The sequence below is a fragment of the Lissotriton vulgaris genome, chromosome 8, assembly GCF_964263255.1.
Source record: "Lissotriton vulgaris chromosome 8, aLisVul1.2, whole genome shotgun sequence".
NCBI classification, from domain to species: domain Eukaryota; kingdom Metazoa; phylum Chordata; class Amphibia; order Caudata; family Salamandridae; genus Lissotriton; species Lissotriton vulgaris.
In genome coordinates this window covers 1,425,220,288-1,425,243,073 of record NC_141696.1, presented here as the reverse complement: position 1 = coordinate 1,425,243,073, position 22,786 = coordinate 1,425,220,288, and the positions used below count along the sequence as shown (strand labels likewise).

General features: G+C 42.4%; 1 protein-coding gene across 1 annotated transcript in view; it reads right to left on the bottom strand.

The window, feature by feature from the left end:
* Nucleotides 1-750: 750 nt before the first annotated feature.
* LOC147698862 (uncharacterized) overlaps nucleotides 751-22,786 on the bottom strand; it is a 67,721-nt gene continuing 45,685 nt past the window's right edge. The window contains exons 2-6 of the mRNA XM_086935467.1: nucleotides 20,192-20,332; nucleotides 9,063-9,209; nucleotides 7,903-8,052; nucleotides 4,090-4,236; nucleotides 751-1,144 (exon numbers count right to left, since the gene is read on the bottom strand). Coding sequence (XP_086791593.1) covers nucleotides 1,131-1,144; nucleotides 4,090-4,236; nucleotides 7,903-8,052; nucleotides 9,063-9,209; nucleotides 20,192-20,332 — 599 coding nt within the window. The 3' untranslated portion in view covers nucleotides 751-1,130. The remainder of the gene's footprint in view (nucleotides 1,145-4,089; nucleotides 4,237-7,902; nucleotides 8,053-9,062; nucleotides 9,210-20,191; nucleotides 20,333-22,786) is intronic.

The following is a 22,786-nucleotide window of genomic DNA, read 5'->3' as shown; positions in this document are numbered from 1 at the left end:
CCTTTGAAAATCACTTAAAAAACCATAGCTGTCAGGGACGTTATAATTAGAAATTAGCATTTAAAAAAGCTTAGAAATTTACTGAAAATACCCATAGGTTTTAGTGACGTTATAGTTAGAAATTAGCATTGAAAATACCTTAGAAATTCACTGAAAAAACATAGTTTTCAAGGACATTATAGTTAGAAATTAGCATTTAAAAAACCTTAGAAATTCACTGAAAAAAACATCTGTTCCAGGGACTTTATAATTAGTTGGACATTTCACTGGTATACACCCAGAGAAATTTGGCTATTATAGTTAGTAGATCTAACTATAACTCGGGCACCCTCAATGCACTGCTGATGATGTCACATATTACATCGCTCATGACATGCTGAGTGACAGCACTTATGACAACACTGATGAGATCTCAAATGACATCATTGATGACATCATCCATGTGATCATCTGATGCACACCCTAATAAAACCTTTCATACACCCACTCTAAAACAAAGACTACCAATATCAAAACCCTAGATACACCAATACCAGTTAGTACATACCCGCTCAGTGATTCATACAGCTACACACACATCCACCCACTAACCCATACAGTCACTCATATAGGCAGTCACTTATCAATACAGCAACTGATATATCCACTCATACACCCATATAGACACTCACACACTGCCAACAGTTAAGATCTCTATTTTGGTAATTAAATAAAGTAATTAGACACACTAGTTGTTTTAAATAATTTTTATTTGAATTACTTGTATTAGGAAGTATTATCATGTATTGCGATGTAGTAGATTGTGGGTTCTTCCTTCATGGTTGTTGGGAAGGAAGGAGATAATGAATATGTAGTTTGAAACTTAGCTGTTTTAATGATGTCTTATTGTGGTGCAAAAGGAACAGTGAAAAACAGTGGTGAAAATTAGCAAATGAATTCCAAAACCAGGGGCACTGCATTGTCAAAGGGCAGTCTATAAGAGGAAGTTTAAGAAGTAGCGCAGACAGTGAAATTCAGGCACTCTTTTCTTGATTACGGTTTTGTGATATCCAAACTGCGGTGTTAGGACATGGCGATGATAGTGTGAATTCAGGAACAACAATTAACACCGTCTTGTCAGGAAGTTTCAATTAAAACGAGATAACTGAAAGAAAATACAAACAACAAGTTTAATATACAGCTACTGTAGGCAACACAATTTAGAAGTGATATATTCTGTGATTAAGAGCGTAGGGAGAAAATAGATCTAGGACTACTATACAAACACAGCGAATGAGGGAATACGCTCACACCAGGAAACAGAACACAAGGGTCATTGGAAAAAACAGGAAAGTAAGGAACCATTCTGCAGGGCAACACACCATCCCAAAAATAAAATGAACAGAGCTGTCGATCTTAAGAAATAGCTGCCGTGCATCGTGCAATAGACACACTCCATGTCCATAATTTAGCTTACAGGGCCATTTATTAGGACATAGTTGCAACCACCTATTTGAACTTTCTTAACATTTTAACAATAACATCAAAACTTCATCAGTTCGGCACTTCTATTCCTCTTGTAACCATTCAAACCTCACACCAACTTTCATCCAACAGCTCTCATGCCTTGGTTCATTCTTATCTCTTACAGTCATTGAGCTTCAATGAAACACTTTGCCTGCTCAACGAGCTCCAGCACACACGCTTCTTGCACCTGTGCTCCTTTCCCCTCACCTCCTCCCCCCAGGGATGGATACTTCTGCATGTGACTCACACACCCCAAAGATCCAGCCTAATGCATCCTAACTTGGCTGCAACACTATATATAATGACCAGCACCTTGTACCCCAGAACATGTAGGGAGGGTGGATGTTCTTCAATACATTTGTTAACCCTTCCAGTGGTGCTTGGAGTCAGGAAGAGGCTGGACACACCATGCCTGGCTACTTTATGGGGTAACCCTAACCCCTCATCCCCTTCCCCTAAAATGTGGCCTATCACCACCCATGTCTTGTCCCAGAATGAAGCTCCCTGGGGGAAGACTAGTCTGCGACTGTTGCTTCCCCGGGGGCCCTCAGAGTCAAGCAGAGCCAAATATTAAAGGCAGTAAACAGGTAAATGAGGAGTGAGAGGCTCAGAGACGAGAATGCACTGGGATACAATTAGAGGGAGACAGAGGTACAGAGGAACATGGTAGAGTGTGAAGAGCGAGAGGGCAAGCAAGGCACACTGGCAGAGAGACACGTGAACTCTGCACTCAAAACTCACACACACACATCCCTCCCGACAGAAGCCGTGCCTGACTTTCCTAGATTCACCCATGGGTCCGAAATGTATGAGTAGAGCGTGTGAATCATTTACCATATGTAATGCTCTCTGGCACCGACAGTGGCGTCTGTACAAGTGAATTTTAGTGGGATGCATACATTGGGTCACAGATCAAATCGAAGGGGTCACCTACGAAGGTGAATGGTAAAGAGTGCACGTATTTATTTGGTTGGGTTTGTAGGTTAGCTCAAAGCTCACAGAGCCAGATTAAAAAAAAAAAAGCAAACAAGGCTGCTTTGCAGTGAAAGGCATTTGGGCACATTACTAGTACTATGTAGTAAGGTGCAGTGTCTGTTTTTTTCTATCTGTCTTATGCCACATTAAACAATTTTGGTGGGTGAGACTTGGAGGGGTGCAGGACAAACGGCACTGATGCATGATCAAAAGAAATAAAAGCACATTTGTTCATCACAATGTTTTTTTTCTACATTTTAGCCAATACATTTTCAAAAGTGGTTTAATGCAACTGAGCTTATAGATCCTGGGACGCTTGAATATCTTCTGCCTCTGGGTAATGTCTCAGGCCTTCCAGCATGCCTACCCAAGAATGAGAAGCCATTCTGGGGAGGGGAAACTGCTTTTAAAGGCCGATGTGGCCAGAGCACTGACAGGCCTGACAAGACTAGCCATCTCGGGCAGGCTCAAGGGTCTGCAGATCTAGACAGAATATTTATTTCTGCCTTTAAACCTTCACGCCTTCACGTTTCGAATACCTAAATGAGGGTGATATCATCTCTGCACATACTACAAGCATCATCAGCAGGTGGTCACAGGAAGACAGTGGAGAGGGAACAAAGAGGAGAAACTCCTCAAAAACTTGTAAGAAACACTGCATTCTAAATCTCATTGAACAGTAACACTGGTCAGAGCTGATATGGCTCACCTTATATGCACATATACAGGAAATGAGAGAAATCGTGCACCTTAATGAACGTTTTGTCAGCATCATTGGCGCTAAAAGGCCACTTCACAGCAGGGGTTTTGGAGAATCTCCCATGTGGGAGATGTTACAATTGTGGTAGGCAATTATTCATTTTAAAGCACAGACTGCCTATAATGTTGGTCAGATGCTAATAGATCTTAAGGAAACTACCCTACTTGGGCACCTTTACAGGCATGGTGGAAATTTGGGTTTTCTCTTCAAATTAATATTTGGAGAATCACAAGGTAAATTTATTTTGAAAGCACAGTGGTTTCCTTACTCTTGTATGTCACCACAACTTCATCACCCATACGTGAAAAGGGGTGTTGAAAAGTAGGCATTGTACAGTATAGAACACTGTTGCAAACCCGAACAGGGTTTCCTTAAAGAATGGCTTTCTCGATAGAAGTGGGGGGCTCTCCTAGGCTGCTGTTTGGAAATTCAGACTATTGCTATTTACATTGAGGACTGCACTAGCAGACCTAACCTGATGCAGGTTGGAATATTGTGCAATCCCCCTCCTCCCACTCCTCATGTCTAAGATATTTACAGCCTGAGTATGGTTAACTAGAAGACTAGTCTGAATGGACCACCTTGACCGAAAGGCCACCAATAGTCTCTGTTACCTGGGTCAGTGTGGGGGTTCCGATCCAGTCCAGTGTGAGTTTTGCATTTTTCCCCATTATAAAATCAGGAACACTGTCTCAGAGCGACAAGCAAAAACCTGACCTGTCTGAGCTAATCATGCTATTCCACTTTAACCTATTTCCACTGCAGTGCCCCGAGCACCCGGTGTCAACTTAAAGTACCATCATTCACACGAATCAACCGGTGGTTTAATTTTGTGGGTGGTCAAGTACCTTGCTCTATGTGTGGATAGAAGCACCAGATAGTTTGCGGTTTACTCGAATCGAAACAGCATCCTTTCTGAGAGCACTGATCAGCACTAATTCCAGGTTTGCCGCAGTCAATCCTTGCCTTTGGTTGAAGCCCACATTGGACAATGTCTGCAAAAAAAGAAAGGAAGGAGGTACTCCGATTAAGTCATCCTCTCAGTTCAGTGTAGTTCAGAATGACTTTATTCAATTGATAATACAACCAAAAGCAAAAGGAACATAAAAACACAAGGAAGCAAGCAGTAAAATACATCCATATTTCATAAATACTACTTTGTACCATACACAATAATAAATCTAAGAATTAAAACCAAGTATGAATAATGCAGGTAAAGTGCATAGTGCCCTTCATTTCAAAGTAGCAACCCATGAAATAACTAGCAGCATCACATATTTTAAGTAAGGTGCATAGTGCCACGTGATTGTACAGCAGCACAAAGAAAGCAAGTTAGGACAGGGCAAGTGCCCGTGTCTGGAAGATGTTGGAGAAAAAGGAAAGCTAGGGCACAGTGTCTCAAATTCACTCTAGAGAAGCCATTGCCAGTTTCACTCCCCCAAATTGAAGGCAGAATTCCTAAACCTCAAACGTTCCCTAAATATTAGTCCTAAAAATCATATGCATCCCATCCTTGGGGCCTTATAAAGAGCTGGTATTTAAATTCTGTGTACAGATTTTTGCTGGTCAAACTTGCAGAACGTTATTACAAATAGGGCCCAAAAAGCAGGCAATGGTAATTAAATTAAGGGGGAGATGTACTAAGATTTTGTCATGATTTTGTCACAAACATGATGAAAATCGGTGCAACATATTTTTTTTCCAATTTACCTTCCAGTGCTAAACAAGCGAAGGAAATAATGTGAAAGTAGCACAAACCAGCACATAGCTCTGCTTTGCAGTACTTAGCGCCAAGGGGGCGTGCCATGGATGGCGCATGATGTTCCAATGCAACCATCCAAGCTTTCTGATGCTAATCAAATTTAAATAAAGTAGCCAGGGTTTAGCATCAGAAAACTGAGCCCTTTTGAAGAAGACTCAAGGAAAGAGAAGCGCTTTAATTTCTCCTTCCTTTTCCGACTTTGTACATGTGCTGCACCGAACAGCACATATACGAAGAGGGAAAATGGTTTAAGTCAGTCTATGCATAATATTTTGTACTGGAAAGGTACCTTTCCAGTAGTAAATCTATGCTATACTCACGGAGACACCCTTGCAACATGGCGCAAAGGCGTCTCTGTGACGCAAAGCAGCTGCTTTCAGCACCGGCTCTAGGGAGAGTGCCCTATTTCAGTAAATTTGGCTCTCCTTTTCACGCAGCACAGCATTTGCGGCTGCTGCAATGAACTGCATGAAAAAGTGGTAAATCTTCCCCTAAGTGTATTAAATACCACATGTTATGTCTTGTTTCCAGGTAAAATACCTGGAAGAGGAGGTATTTAACACAATAGATAAATACCTCACTGTGAGTTATTGTTGAGGTATTAATTGGGTGTGTTAAATACCTTGCTCGTAATCAATGCCTTAGTCACTGGTTACCTCATGCTTTATTCTAGTAAGTCAATGACTGGAGGCCATAGCTATCATTCTTTCATCCAACGCAACTCAACAATACAACTTGCTGCGCTGCGTGAAAGGGAGAGTGCAGGAATGCGCCATATCTATCAACATATGGTGCATTGTTGTCTTCTGCCTTCGCTGGAGCACATTTAGCAGCCTAGCACCATCGCAAGCACTCTTGCAGCATGGAACATGGGTACCTACATTGCAGGTAGTATTATTTTTGGGCATAAAGGTACAAAACTGTTCAAAAACAACCTTGAGAGGCATGTTCCTCTTTCTAAGTATGCTGTATATTCTGCAAGACATTTCTCCTCTTTGCACCTCTGGTGGGAAGGCGTACAATTCTGATGCATTCTCAGGTCTACCTGTGTTGGCAAATGTGGGAATGCCTCTGAGTACATGGGAGAATGCTTGGGAACACCCACACTCTACCCCTGTAACGCCCCCACCAAGTAGACTTGTGTTGCTTTGCATTACTCTAGATTTACCAAGCAACACAGGGCCATGCAAGGTGGCTTTGTGTGACTTGGTAAAACTCATCTACATTTTGTGTCACCCTTGTGTTACCTTGGGTGGCGTAAGAACGATGCAAAACTTTGATTACTATTCCCCTAAGTGACCCATGAATGATGTGCTCCGTGATGTAGCTAAATGGCCATCAAGAGCTAAGAAGCAGGGTTCCATTACACCCATTTTTAGACAGCAACTGTTTCCACAAAGTTTCATGAAGTAAGGCTACCTTTATGGAGAAAATTCTGATATTCCAAAAGTGAACGAACTTAAGTCAGTCAAATATAATTCCAAAAGTCCGGATTGATCTTTCCATGAAGCTAATCTTTTTATTCCCCAATACTTTTGCAATCGCATATGAAATTTTCGCTAAGGGGCTTTTAATTAGTTATTAACCTCACCCTATAGATCTCTTTTTGTCTGTACATATTTCTAAAAACATTATGTTTTTAATGTAAATTTGAATAACTTTTTGTTGAAAGGGCACTCCTGGGGGCATGCTTGAAAAAAATACAGCATTCAGAAAAAAAAATTGATTTGAACACAATACAATGAATATTATAATTTTGATTTAATTATGATGATGTTATGCAGTATGGAAGTTTACAAAGTGCAAAATCCTTTTTATTACGAACACCACAGGAAAGGAAAAAAAAATGTTTTCGGTTTACGATAACACTTGCCTTTTTTCAACACCACTAAACATTCTATCACATATATTAGAAGGACGTCTACCTGTGTAATGTTACATTAGTAACCAATGGGGAAAGATCTAAACGTAACTTGTCTCCATTCTGCACATTCACAAACAATTACGTGTACATACATGTACATAAAGGATTTGTACATATTGCCACATCTTTGGAATACATGCATCATCGTAATTTTTCAGGCATATGTGCGTTTTCACAATGTGTTTTAATATTTTTTCTTGTCTAGAAAATAATTTTCACTACAAAGAAATTCCATTGCCAGTAGTATTCGTGGAAACTTGTTCCTGTCGGAATTTCCAAGCCTTTCTAAAGCGAATGTTTGAAAATTCAAAAAGTCGTCGATTTACTTTACGTTGTTTTTGTGAAATACCCTCTCAGAGATTTGTGATTGTCATTGAACTCTGAATCAGGACCCTAGCCTCTTCAAATGTATTTTATTTTTTATTTATTTCTTTATTGTAGAGTTTTATACAGTGCAAACTTGACTCGAATCAGGTATCAGAGCACCAGTTACGTTACATGAGGACACACATTAATTTTTGTTAGGCAAGGGGAGATTAAGTGATTTGCCCAGAATCACAGGAGATTTAGCGTTATTACCGAGACTCGAACCCAGTTCCAAGGTCGAGCACCCTAGCCATTAGGTCAACTCCTCTCCCCATCATAAGCATTTTAATAACTTCAGGTTAAGCATAACTAATTATGAACCTCAAATAATAAACTTGTTTTAGGACTATTAGTACTGGTTGTAGATTTGACCACTACTCCACTCTGAAATGGCCACGCAAGGGAGCTTAAAAGTTAAAACTTACCCTAGTCTGGTCTGGTGGATACCTAATGACTAATGCATCCACTTCAGGGATCTGTGTTTTGCATCAAGGTAACAGGTTTGAATCCCAGCAGGTTCACTCAGCCTTTCATCCTTTAATGGTCAAAAGATGAGTACCACGGAATTTGGTAACTTTAAACAACTGTTGTACACCACCAAGACATTACCTCTCTTGATGCGTCCTTTGAAGCACCAGCTCACGCCTTTGACACTGGAGTCAAAGCAGCAGCCGCTGGCCCTGCACTGGTTTGGAGTCACTCCCGGACGACCGCAGTTCACTCTGTCCTTGGGGTTCTCAGATGAGCACATGAGTTCCACTGGTGGAAGGAAAAATAGTTCTGTCATTTCTCTACAATGGTCTTGCATAGGTCTTTGACAAACAAATGTTTTTTTTGGTAAAAGCTCCCCGTACTGCGCTTTCACTTTAATAGTGGAAGCGGACCTTGCTTTAGACACAGCTCGTCTAAAGAAAGGTGCGTGGCCTCAATTAATGTGAAAGTGCGGCATGGGGCGCTTGTGAATAACAAGCATTTGTAATGCAATAGGTCTCGCATTTTCAAAACTTTGACCTATTGGTATTGTAAATGACTACGCTTTTTATAATTGCAGGTAAACACATAAATAAAAGCCATGGTCATTTACAATACCAATAGCTTAAAATCTCGCAATTGCGAGAGCTATTGCATTGTAAATGCTTGTTAGAAGGTTGTGCTAAGCTACTTAACATGGCTTAACGGCACCTGGTACATATGCCTCTTTTCGCTGCAGTCTGCTGCATAATGGTGCGGGCAATGGGTGTTGCTGTGGGTGTTGCACCACAACACCCATTGCTTTTAGAGGCTGCCCTAGCTTTACAAGGCTGGGGCACTGCCAAAAACTAAGGCCATGTATAACCGGGTCTTAGGATGGAGATACAAGGAAAAAGTATACATTTCTCCTTGTTTTCGCTCTTTCTATGATGTGCTGCATTCTGCAAACCACCATTATTGATTGTTTATGTGGATTAAGCTCTTTCTAAAATGGGTTGCAGTGCCGCTCTGAGTCATTCTCTTGTGGATGAGGCCCTTAATTAATCAAAAAAGATATACAGCATGTTGTATCTCTAGTAATGTAAAGCAAAATAATGGCTTCCCAGCAGAATGTGGTAAGGGGCACCTGAGACTCCCAGATGTTGTAACTATGCATAGGTCTCAGGTTGAGTTGGAGACTCCATGAATGGAGGTGCCCCTAGAGCCTCAAGGGCTTGTGTTAACCCCTTTCTCTGCCTCTGCCTAACTGTACCTACTGCACACAGAATGTGAGCTCATAATTATGGTAGCAATATTACCTGATTCAAGGGTGGGTTGAAAGCACCAGATGACATTAGGGACACTAGAATCGAAGCAGCATCCTTTCGTCGTGCAATTCTTGGGGGAGATGCCAGGATAACCACAGTTTACTCTTGCTTTCGGGTCCTGTGCCTTGCACTGAAACTCTAAAAGCAGAAACCAGATGTGTTGGCATAGAATCTAACATAGCAATTTTAAGCCAGTTTCATGTATCATGTAATATCCTTGTTCATCTCTTCACCTTAGTCTGCCTCCTGTCACTGATGATGGTATAATTTTAGAAATTAATCAATCAGTTGTACAGTCAATTACTCCACTAGGAACACAACATTTTAGTACAGTTAAAATGCAAGCAATGTAGTATACACATTTCTGCATCAGTATTATACAAATGTAATATGTTCCTGGTTCTTCATCTGAATAGTTTATCTCAAACCAATACAGAAAAAGAGAGTAAATGTTAATATATAAAATGCTACGAAAACAACAAAAATCCAATCAGTGGAGGTGGAGGTATTGAAATTTACATTTTTAAATGAAAATAGTACCAATACGCTGAAAGTGCCAACTGTGGGTATCTGGTTTCACTTGACCAGGACAAAGTCACAAAATCAGGCCAACAGCGAGGAATGCAGCATGGGCATAGGGCCAGGTTTGCCCAACTGGGAGTTGTACCTTATGTCTATGGTTCGAAGTCCGTGCAGCAGTGCTTTTTTTAAGGCTTTGGGTTACACTGAGTACATACTTGATAGAGCTTCCAGCTGCCGATTAGGCTTTGCATCTCTTGGTGTTAGAGGCTTTCCAGCTTTCAGATGGGATCCGCATGGCATGACCCTTGAGAGGCTTTACATTGCTCGGCGTACGTTCTGGTGAAGTCTTCAGTTCATGGCTGTTCTGCTGTGTGGGTCTCTGCATCTCTCTGCTTCGGACTTTCAGTTAGACAGGAATTACCGCTCTCTGATGCCAGCCAAGGTTTCAGGGCCTGGGGCTACCCCTTAGTGAATGGTACTCACTCCATGAGAGGCAGGCAGCTGAACTCCGGCAGGTCCAGCTAGTCAGCAGGTCAGCCGGGTGGTTTCATGGCAGGCCTCTGAAAACCTTTTATGTGCCTGTAGATCAGAAAGGAGGGCAGCAAACTTAACATTGGAGTGACTATGTGTAGTCTTGGATCAAGGCAAGCAGGTCCAATCTTCCTTCTTCAGACAACAAGGTAGTCCGTCAAGCAGCAAGGCAATCCTTAAGCCCTTCTTCTGAATATTCCACAGGTCCAGTTGTGTTTTTAAGTTCAGGTTCCGAGAGTTCCACTTTTATCCTCAGTGCCAACCTGTGGTTGGGAGATGCCACCTTTGCTTAATTGCCCCCATTACTGACTTTGGCTCCAAACTGGCTAGGTTCAACAAAATACAGGCGTGTCCAGGTGTCAGCTGCATTATCAGTACCCATGTAGGCAGTCCTTAGAAGTCAGGATGGGGTTGGGCAAGCCCTGAGGCTGTCGCTCTGAAGCTTAGGTATTGTTAGGGCCAGTCCCCCAGGAAATCCTGTTCAGGGAGTAATACCCTGCCCCAAAATTACCGGAGATATGAATCTTTTAATTTTAGGGTTCAAAACTGTGCCAAAAAGAAATAAGCACCAACCATGGACATCTGGTTGTGCTTGACTGGGACAAGGTATGGTTTGAGGCAAATCGAGATGCAGTAGGGATTCGATACAGGGACCAGGTTCATCCAGGTGAAAAGTTTTTTCTTTGGACTCTGGAGTGGAAGTCAAAAATCCTCAGTGAGGCAAATTAGCATCTCGGGGAAGCCGTTGACTTTGGCATATAAGCTTATAGCAGGAGAAATTTAAATGTTGTGTTCTTGTACTCTTTGCCAGGTGAAGATTTCTACCTTCAGACTTATTCACTTTTTCCAAGCTCGGAAATGTCCAATAGAGCAAGGCTACAGACTGCAGCCATAAGGGCTCCATAAGGTCGTATAGCATCTCCGCGAGGCCTAGCTGATTTGGATTTTCTGCAAAGAAGAACCTTAAAGGAACAATCTGAATCTTAGGCCCAGGGAGAACATACTCTGCTTGGCAGATTGTCCAGGTCCCACGCCAGTTTTTAGACCACAAAGTTGGCAAAAAAGTTTCTAGATCTTAGGTTTCAGGATACTTTAGGAGACGTACACTTTGACACTATCCAAAGGTCCAAGACCTTGGGACAGCACTTCGGAGCAAAGACTCATTGCAGTAGAGGCCCGCAACAGGGTCCAGGGCAGGTCTAATTGGAACTGACCACCTGTAAAAGCAGTAAAAAGCCTCTTGAAGCATGTAGTGTACCTGTAACCCTAACAGGAGTTCAGCCTTATGACCCTTGGAGTCCATGTTTTGCCATGGGTAGAGGGGGAACAGCAGATCCAGTCTTCAGAACACAGACAGCAGGTTTAGTCCTCTTCTGTTTCTTGACATGTCCAGAAGTGATCTAAGAAGGGTATTGGGAATGGCACTTTTATACCCAGTGCCAGCTTGGTGTGGAAACTCCTGGTCACTTTCTAATCAATGGGGCAAAAGTTCAGGTGGATTATACTGCAAGCAATCTCACACTACCCCTCGCTGCCCAAAACCAACATGGCAGAACCTTTCTTCCCTTATGTAAAGCTCCTTTGCACAATCTTGAAGTGTGACCATAGAAATAGAAATAAACAGCCCCCACGCCATGGTCATTCAAAACCAGTTCTGAGTGCAGCTCCTCTCCCACTGGGTTCGGGGCTTAATGCACTGAGGGACAATGAAAGGGTGCAGCCCCTTCTGTTAGCTACATCTGCCTGTGACAGGGTAGGCCCCTCTGAAGTTGGTTAAACTCCTGGGCACAGCCCAGCTGGTCAGCCTGATATAGAAACAGGAACATCTCCCAACACCCAAGCACTTGCCCTACTCTGTGGGCAATTTTCTCACCTCATTAAGGTGGCTATTCAGCTGCCAGGTGACAGTTGCAAATAGGTCTGCAGAGGTTTTAGGCAGGGAAAAGGTATTTAAAAAAAAACTTTTCTAAAAATGTTATTACAAATCTGAATTCACCAATGAATTGCTATTGTAATAAATATTTAAGAAAATCATAAATTACATTTGTACCTGTTCTCTAACCAGAGCTAATCTAGGCACCTATCCAGGCACACATTGAATACATAAGGGGGGTACAAGGGGCAAATAAAGGTCCAGCATCCTCACTCTAATCAGGATATGTAAATCACAAAGGTGTGCAGCTCCTAACGGGAGAGGAAGAGGTTGGGAGAAGCATGAAGCGTCAGATCGGGGGATGTGATTCTTCAGGAGCAAGAGCCCTCACACACCCAAATGGGCGTCCTGCTTCATTATCGGGCAGATCATAATTTGGCCAGCGCTGCAATGCCCATGAGGGGCTCTTTGCCGGAGTTCTTTTTTGCTTTTTGTCAATGTGAAGAGTAATGTGCAGTGTTGATTGTGATACTATGTGAGTAGGCTGGTCTATTGTGGGATTAAAAAATGACTACGGGGTGGGTCCACTTGGTATTGTTTAAAACCAATAAATGGCTAGAAATGGATACAATGGTCCATAATAGTTCAGTCAGTGATCATTAAAAGAAAATCAAAATTGTTCTTGCCTATTTAATGTCAAAGCTGATCATGCCAATTCATCAGGACCAATATGCTAATCTGCTCATGGTTGGGTCAGTAAAAGGTTCATAATATGTAAATCATACCCAACAGCATTCACAATAGTATGAAGTATACCTTCAGGGTTTTAAATATCCCTGTTAATGGGCACATGCCACCGCATATAAAAAGCCCACAGACTGCAACAGTCTGCTTAGATATGACAGTCACCACCCCAGACATTTGGGATAATTTGCCTGTTGGGTAATTTCTGCGGTAGTTCTTCACTGCAACTGTAATTCCAATAGTGACAATGATCAACAAGCACATACCCTGACTGCCAATTTAGAAGCACACCAGTAACCATCTCACTGTGTTAAGGTGGCTCGGAAAAGGGCTAAAACAATAACAGGGCAGCAGTGTTGGATCCACGCATGCGCACTCAAGATGATGTTCTGACATGTGTGACATTTTTCACTCCGAGCTCCAACAAGATGAGGAAAATCATTAGGAGGCATTGGCCAATATTTGAAATAGGGTCCCTCCCTTTCTCTGCCCCATATTTTGCCTTTAAATATACAAACAACATCAGAGACCCGATCGGACACACCAGACCAAGGGCAACTACAAGACAGACACAGTAACATTTATGGTGTTTAGTGCCTGTTGCCAGACACTTTCTTTGTGAGTTGTGTGGAGTCTGTGACCTTACTGAACCGTCAAATGTCATCCAGATGGATCACAAGCATGTCTGGACACTGAGGTCCCAAAACTAATTGCAAATCCAAAAACAGTGTTTATATGATCACATTTATTTTGTATTTATTTATTTATTTAGATTTATAAAGCGCCTTATCACCCAGAGGTCTCTAAGCTCTTGTCCAGAACCACATACTAGTTTGATCACGGGGCAAGAAGCTATTAGAACGAGCCCCACATCACATGCCCCTGTACCAAATGCTACATAGTGATGACTACCCGGGCAGCGAAGATTAGAATTATGTAAAACACCAGAGTGGTATTATCTGTAGAAATACCACTACCAGAATGAGCACATATTACCTTGACACGCAACATTATCCTGAACACTTACACTGGACAGTGTTAGAAGCACATTCGCAGATGTGCAAAAACACACTATTCTATAGGGAACACAAATCTATTTTTGTCTGGTCACACACCAAAACATCAAAAATTCAACAGAGGGTCCCTGAAATATAACAATACTAAGAGAGGGAGGCAGGGAAATTAACAGGAACAAGAACAAAACCTCTCACACGTTTTCACTTAAACCTTAGGTAATATATCCTTCATTGATTCAATAGTAACATTGTCCCAGACCAAAAGTTATTAGAAAAACATATTCTCTTTTTTATTTAAATGATTTTCTGATAAGAGAAACATAACAATCACAATATACCAAAATCATGATACTAATTTTGTATGTATATTCTATAAACAACATATATTCATAATATATACAGTAGCCCCCAAAAAACAAAATATATACCAACCATATAATTCACACAGCTCATCACAACACACCATCATACATACCTCATGAACTCCCAAAACATAAGTCAAAAACAGTGGACAAAATAGACATAGGAAAACTTAACCAATTATACAATCACATAAAATATATACAGAACAACACAACAAAGAGTGAAGCGCCAGCGCGCGTTTCGGAAAAGGAATTCTGTCCTAACCTCCTTCGTCAGGGCGCAGTAGGTCAATATTCTTGTAAGCACAAATCTTTTTCTTGAATATTTGTACAAAGTAATTTAAATCCAATAATTACAATAGCACGGGGGTTAAATCCTGAATCAGTATAATTACTGACAATATCATCCCTCCTAACTGTTTACATCAAGACGATATATCGAAGGACAATAGTCTGGTGTCACGCCATACAATACTGGCCACACACTAATCTCCAGGCTGAATCATCCAAATCACTATCCAGCCGGAGTTTCTCACATAGGGGTAATCCTATCCCGATGTTGTCACGGGCGCCGCCGCCACACTATTAATTCAAAACCTGATATCTATGAAAAATATTTTGTGGTACAGTAAGTAGTGTAAAGGGGGGCAGTCGATCCCAGAATGGCTCATCCCGAATATTCTAAATCGGTACTGAATAAATCGCGCAGTTCATTCGAGGTATCGGCATCTCAATTGCGGCAAGCAAGTAAAGCCTCTGGTCAAACACCAAACAGGGCTCAACAACAACATCCCCTGGGGTGAGAAACAACGTGAAAACTTGCCCATACCAACTGGCACATTGCCCACATTTTGCCTGTACATAGACAACGCCATAGAGGAACACTTCCGTGGGACGTACAGGAATACCCACGCCCTGGTTTGGAGTCCATGTTGGCTCTATGCCAAGCGCCACCCAAAGTCACCTACTTGCACATTTCAGGGACTAATCCCCGCTTGGCCAGAATCTGTTTCCAGTACAATATGGTTTTGTAGCTATACCAGTTTCAACCGGTATACACTTTACGAACCTTAGCCCACTCTCCCACCTAGACTGCCATGTATTATGTCACCCTACATTTCTTTTATGAACCTTTCCCTGTGATTACCAAGGTCTTAACATTTGTACAAGGCAGCACACCACTACCCCTTGGGAGCTTGCTGCTGGGCACATTGCCATAGATGTCTGAGTGCCCAGAACTGAGAGTCTCTCCCTGTAATATTCTGAGTCCTGACTCTTACTCCTAACACCGTAACTCTTACTCCCAACAGTGCTGCACTCCGGTGAGCAGGACACATCACAGATAGATGCTCCAGTGACAAGCACCTTCAGACTCTCCCATGACTATGGAGGTTTTCACTTCATCTTAAGACAATGCGCTACTTCCTAGACAGCGCTTAGTGTAGAACACATTGTTTATGGATACCCCAGTGGTCAGCTCTCTCCTTGTAACTATGAGAGTTTGCACTTTTCTTAAGTCAGTGATCCACTTCCAGAAAAAGTTCATTGCTGTGTCTCGTGGGTCTTTTATTTGTTCAGGACTTCTGGGGCCTTTTAACTGTAGAAAAGTTTAGTTTGTGCTTGGCTTTTCTGACTGTGACTCATGTTCCTGTCCATTACATGAATAGAAATAAATGTTTTCAATAAGCCATGAGCTACAGTCAAGATGGCGCCTGCACCTGGACGGACACTCCTGCAACATTCTAGTGGCCACATTTTGCTACATCTGTAAACACTTAGACATACACTGTTCGCTTCATAAAGACCGAGGACTTTGCACACCAGATACCTCTGTGGTGGCAGAGATTGGGGTAGGTCATTTGCAAATCGCACTCTCGACAAACCGTGAGTATTAACTTCCAAGGACTAGCTCGCTTTAGATATTAAATCTTACTTACTCGATTCTGAGTAATGCTCATAATTGTCTCTCCTTAGGTTGCTTAACACCAACAAACATTTTTCCCTGCCACTTTATGTTAGGGTATAGTACTTCCCTTTATTGGTAAGCCTCTCTGTTTGGGACATAGGCTTTTTCCTTATTCATTGACACTGAACTGGGCATTTGGCCTTTTGTTGTGTGTCGCATGTCTTTTGTCCGTGTGTACTTCTTTCTTTTTTTGGTTATTTTTTTTGTTGTTTGGTCATTCCACACCTGCATCATTAGGGTAGAGATGACCTCAGCATCCACCATTCCAATTGCACAGTATGCCACTGAATGTAAATATTTTGATTCATGGTTTACTTTCTCTTTCAGGTCTGTTTTCAAAACCCTGAAGGTATTCTATATGCTATTTTGTTCACTGTTGGGTTCCGCCCAGGGCGAAGTTGGCTATGATGCGTTTCTTGATTGTAGCTGGTGGGGGGATCCCCTGTAGGCGGTGCCGCTGATGGTATCTTAAAATATGATAGTGAGTCCACCTCCTAGTTTGTGCCTGGTGAACTTGTAGCAAGCGGGCTGTCATTAGCATTTTCTGGAAGCCGAGGTAGGGTTCGCCATGTTTCTATAAGAAAGAACAGGCCCGGATCTTGGCCATTGAGTAGATTACATATCTCTTTAGCATGTTTGGAGAGCAAGCTAGTGTTGAGGGGCAGGCATGCGAATCTAACATGTTGTTTGGGTTGTGTTTAGTCTGTGTTAGTGTGAGCGTTGGCTAGCATGTGTGAACCTGAGGAAGTGGGGTGCTGGGTGCTGGTGGTGTGGGAGAGTGTATGAGAACTTGCAGGAGGTGCATGTGAATTATCCTTCCATGTTGTGCACCAACACTCTGGCACGCCTCAAGAAGGCATTCAGCAAGCAAAACCCCAAGAAAGCCAGCTGGTTCACCCCTGCCCTCCACGAGTCCAGACGCACCTACAGGCGACTATAGAAGATATAGAGGAACAACAAAACACCGGAAACTCACACAGCCTTCAAAGCAGCGATCATTAAACACCACCTCCTCCTCAAAACCACTAAGAAAATGTCCCTCCAGGACAGAATAAATGCCAATGCACACAACAGTAAAGAATTATTTACCATTGTCAAGGAATTTGCCAGGCTCACCAGCGAGACCACGGATGTCCCCCTCCCCCACAAGACGTCTGCGATAAAGTCTGCACCTTCTTCCACCACAAGATCAGACTTATCTATGACAGTTTCGACACCCAAGGCCCTCCCAGCAAGCCTGATACGATCACTAGTCCTGGGTGGTAAATTCTGTTCCGCTCGCGGAATTTGGGTAATTTCACGTTCCGCGGAGAAAGCGAAATTGCCCAAAATTCTGCATTCCGTAACTTCGCAAAATATTTTGCTTGTTTGCATTCTCAAAATGCATGTTTGCGAGATATTTCCCCCCGAGCACGCAAACAGCAATTGCAAACAGTAAAAAAGCATCACGAACATGCAATTTGGCGTGTTTGCGGAATTTCTGTGTGTTCGCGGACATTTTTTACTGTTTCACGGAGATTTGCGTAATGCGATTACGCAAATTCCGCCCTCCCCTAACGATCACACCCAACAACGCCGCACCCCAACCGATCCTGCTCAACTGGACCTTGTTCGTCACTGACAACACTCTCAAGACCATGGAGAGCATCCACTCTGGAGCCCCCTTGGACCCATGTCCACACCACATCTTTCACAGAGCAGTCAGCGTAACCAAGCACAGCTGCACTATCAACTGCTCCATCGAGACCGCTACCTTCCCCGACGACTGGTAACGCCGAGATCTGCCCTCTGCTAAAAAAAAAATCAGCAGACCCGACAGACCTCAAGAACTTCAAGCCTATCTCCCTGCTCCCATTCCCAGCCAAGGTCATTGAGAAGGCCATCAAAGCCTAACTCTCTGAGTTCATTGAAGCAAACAATGTCCTGGACATCTCCCAATCCTTCTTCAGGAGCAACCCCAGCACCGAGACTGCACTCCTTGCCACCACTGATGACATCCACTTCCTCCTTGACCTGGGCAAAATCACAACCCTCATCCTCCTAAACCTCTTGCCGCCTTGAACACCCTCTCACACCGCACCCTAATCAAGAGACTCCACAATGCCGGCATTCGCAACAAGGCCCTGGACTGGATCCACTCCTTCCCCACCAGACGAACACGAGTCAGACTCTCTCGGTTCCTTTCCAAACCCACAGAGATCTCCTGCAGAGTCCCCAAGGATTCTTCCCTGAGTTGCACCCTCGTCAATGTCTACATGGCCCCCCTCATGACTATCATCAGGAACTACGGACTCTACATCGTCTCCTACGCCAATGATATCCAACTGATCCTCTCCCTCACCAATGAACCAACGACCGCCAGAAACAACTTCCACAGAGGAATGAATGACCTCACCACCTGGATGAAGATCAGCTGCCATAAACTGAATTCGGACAAGCCTGAAGTCCTCATCCTAGGACCCTTAACCCTCAGCTTGGGATGACTCATGGTGGCCCTCCACACTGGGAACCCCGCCCACGCCCACAGGCCACACATGAAACCTCAGCATCATACTGGACTCCTAGTTCACAATAAACCATCAGATCAATGCTAATACAAAATAACAGTCACCCATGCACTCATCAACAGCAGATTCGACTACGGCAACGCAGTCTACGCTGGCGTCACCCAGAAACTCCTCAGAAAACTTCAGAACCTTCAAAAGGCCACAGCCAGACTGGTCCTGGCCATCCCTCACTGCAGCCACTTCTCTGAATACCTCTGAGAACTCCACTGGCTCCCAGTCAGCAATAGGATCACCTTCAAGCTCCTCAGGCATGCCTACAAAGCCCTCTACAATGCAGGACAAGCATACCTGACCCACCGCCTCCCATTCCACTTCCCCATCAGACACCTCCACTCCATCCAGCTTGCCCTGGCCACCGTACCTCAGATCCACTTTAGACAATCCCTGTCGCTGACACAATCCAGGAAGGACCGCAAGACCTGGCTCTTCGACTGAATACCATAGCACAGAAAGATCAGCAGTCCCCTCCCCCACCCTCAACCCCCAGCACCTTGAGACTCTCACCTGTGAGTAGCCGTGCTTTACAAACCTTGATTGGTTGATTGATGATTGCTTCTTCTATGAAATTGATATTTGACATCTTTGATCAAATTATGTCTATTTTAGTGGAGTGTATAATTGGATTTATCAATCCCTAATATTGTAGAAAATAAAGTGCAACTGATACATTTTTACTGGTCTGAAAAGAGTCTTTTATTTGTAGGCATGTAAGTCACTCAATGGGTGTGGCTTTACGACAGAGGCTGTGATCAGAAGGACGTCTGACATTAATTTACGAGCTGCTATAGAATGTGAAATCTCCCTTTTCAAATTATGTCAATTGTTAGCAGGTTAATCTTTTTCTCGTACTTTTGTTAGAAAGTAGGCAAGACAATTCATGTTAGAGACAGCTATCTTGTCTAGTTTGTTCTATAGTATCCACATTGTCTGTCACTTGAATGTCATAGACTTTTGCTGGCATGATCCAGACTGACACTTCCTATTGTGAAATACCAATTTATACATGCCATAAAAATCTAATAAAACTAAATGTGACTTTTTAAAATGAAAGTGCCTCCTCAACAGAACCTGGAGTTATCTTTCTTTTAGCTATCCTTTCTTTAAACAGTCCTACTGAAATGTAACCTGTCACAAGAGAAAGCAGATAGCAAGGGCTATTTGCCACAAGCCCCTCTATTTTAGGGCCCCACACTGTCACTATCAAATCTATTTATATTTTGTGATACAGTCTCAGTAAAACCAAAGAAGGAACCTGCATCACGTTTGTGTCATAAGACTCACAAAACCTTCAAAGATGTGGCTAGAGGCGATACTAAATCCAAACTATTCAAAGTCAAACTTTTATGTGCAACATAAATACTATGGTGGAGGACACTGTGCAAGTAGATTCTTATGTGGATTTGGCATGTACTCCCGAAAGAGGGGGACTTCACTGCCCTATTCTAGGCACTCCATTGATAATATGTCAATTTAGCCTCAACTGTTTTTACAACAAACTGGCAATTGACAACACAGAGTTCCTTCATGTTAGCACCTTACCTTTCTGGCGCAGAGGGTTGAAGCACCAGATGGTATCTGGTTTGCTGTTATCGTAGCAGCAGCCCTTTTCAATGCACATCTCTTTGGTGATTCCTGCTTGACCACAATTGTCTCTTAATTTTGGTTCAATGCCACATCTGTCTGTGGAAAACACGTTTGAAAACGTTTACTTAAAGAAGACATTTTGCAAAGAAAGGTTTGTAAATAAAACTGCAGATAGTCTATCAATTTCCACAAGGTTGCATGTATATTAACATTGACCCTATTGTATATCTGTGGGCATAATTTAAAGTTTAAGTGGCAATGGTTGCTGCAGCAGTCTCTGCTTCTCCACCAACCAAGGAAAAGGACACTTCAAAAACCACAAAGGCCCTCCTCTGGCAGTAGACTTTCACCGCTAGTGGGATTTCCATCTCAAAGTCTGAACACTTGAGATGCACCCACAACATGAGAACACACTGCCAATGACTACACGCCGACCCTGCCTACCATGCTGGGTGAAGTAGACTATACTGATTGCTAAATGAAGGTCCACTCCCTTTGTGCAGCAGACTGCCGCAGAATTACCTCCAACAGACAGTGGCAGATCACCCTCTCAGATCAGGCAACTAATATGCCACTACTTTTAGCACAATTTCCTCAACAATGACACCATGGATAGAGCAGCTGCAATATTTTATTTGGTGGTATATCAACCTTTTGCAGCACTCCAAATTGACTATGCAGCTGGAGCTCCATGCCGGAAGTATACCATATCATGGCAGATTTTAGTTGCTGCCCTCCTCCAAACGAGACCATTAGTCCATTACATGAGTGCAATCATAATTAAGAGCTGTGCTGAAAAGTACTCCTTACACTGGACATATACTTTACAGTTATATCCTGAGAAACTCCACTATGATAATTGGCAGAAAAGTGAGATGTGCTGTTTTGGGAAATGTGTTGTGGACTAAATGTGCATCAGATTCAGAGACTCTCGTCACTTTGCCTTTTTGTATTCCTGATCATATCCAATAAAGCTCAAATTGCACAGCTGTTTTATTCAAGCTTTATTTTCTTTAAACTTTTACTATATTCAAATGATCTTTCTCTTCATGAAGATATTCTTCAAACTGGCTATTCCACTAATATTTACATGAGGCCATCTGACAAAGCAGTCTTTGGGATTTTGTGTTAGTTCAATGCCATGTATGAAAACATGGCCTTTTGCGTATCCTGTCAAACAGCAGCTCCAAAGCCCAATTAATAAAGCAAAATGTAGCAGGAGAAGCTGCCTACCTGAAGCTGTGGTTTAGGTTCAGGAAAGGTAGACATATTTCACTATAATATTTTATCAAATCCCATATATTTTTAAAGCGGAAATCACAGGCAAAACCAAGGGCTTCGTTTCTAGAAACGTAGGACCAGATTTACAAAGGGCTTGTGTTGCTATTGTGTCACACAAGGTGATGTAAGGCAAAGCAAGCCCTTAAGTGGGATTTACTAAGCCAGGACGGTCACTGCCTTGCGTTACCTTGTGGCAGGGAGGCGTTTAATAGATAGAGTGTGGGTTTTAAAACTCATCCACCCATGGATTTTGGAGCATTCCTACATTTACAAAGAGGAGAAATATATGTATTTCTCCTCGTTTCTTCCTTTTGCTGTGTGTGATGCATTCCACAGCACACATAGAAAAGGATACATTCCTTTAAGGATTGTTTTTGTGCAGGAAGGTATCCCGTCATGCAGAAAAACAATGCTGGCTGTAAAGCAGGCACCCTTGCTTTGCCAGGGTGCCTGCTTTGGTGCCAGGCAGCACACAATGCACCAGCACAAGGAAGAAGCAGAAATGAGACATATCTTTGTAACCATGTTGCATTATTTATGTCTTTCTTTAATGTAAATGCAGAGCAGTAAGTTGCCTTGCTTTGCAATGCTGCATTGTATGAAATGTTAGTAAACATGGGCCTTTGATTCTGTCACTGAAAGAAGCCAGATGTATTACTGAATGTTCAAATGTCTTTCTCCCAGTTTAAACTTGTTTTATTAAAGATGTGGACTCTATAGGGTTTAATCACAAAGACATGTTTGAGTTTGTAAAGTAGTACTTCTCTGGTCCTATTACATGCCCCTTTAAATTGGCCCCAATTCACCCACGATGGGGAAAGAATGAAACATTCACGGCATATTCATATGCAATAAGTACAGATAGAATGAACTATGCTCTATTTCCAATTTTATTAACAGGAAAATGGATGATTTTGGCCTAATAAAAAACACCTGTAAAAATAAGAAAAAACGTACTCTTAAGTACTACCTCTCATACACATGAACACTTTTGTGAATTGGGCTCACTTGATGTAAGTTTGAGTCACTCACTGATGTTGAATGTGTTTTTCATCCCCTTTAGAACTCCATAGGAAATGGTTATGACTAATGTTTATGGAACAAGAAATTAGTTCATGTGCAGAGACAGTAACAATAGTAATGACACATGACAACCCACAGTTTCGGTGAGGTTTTTTATATTTATGTATCCAGCTCATTGCTAATTATTTCATAACCCTTCAGAATTTGGCTCTTCGCAAATTACCTATTTATTTGGACATACCTCTG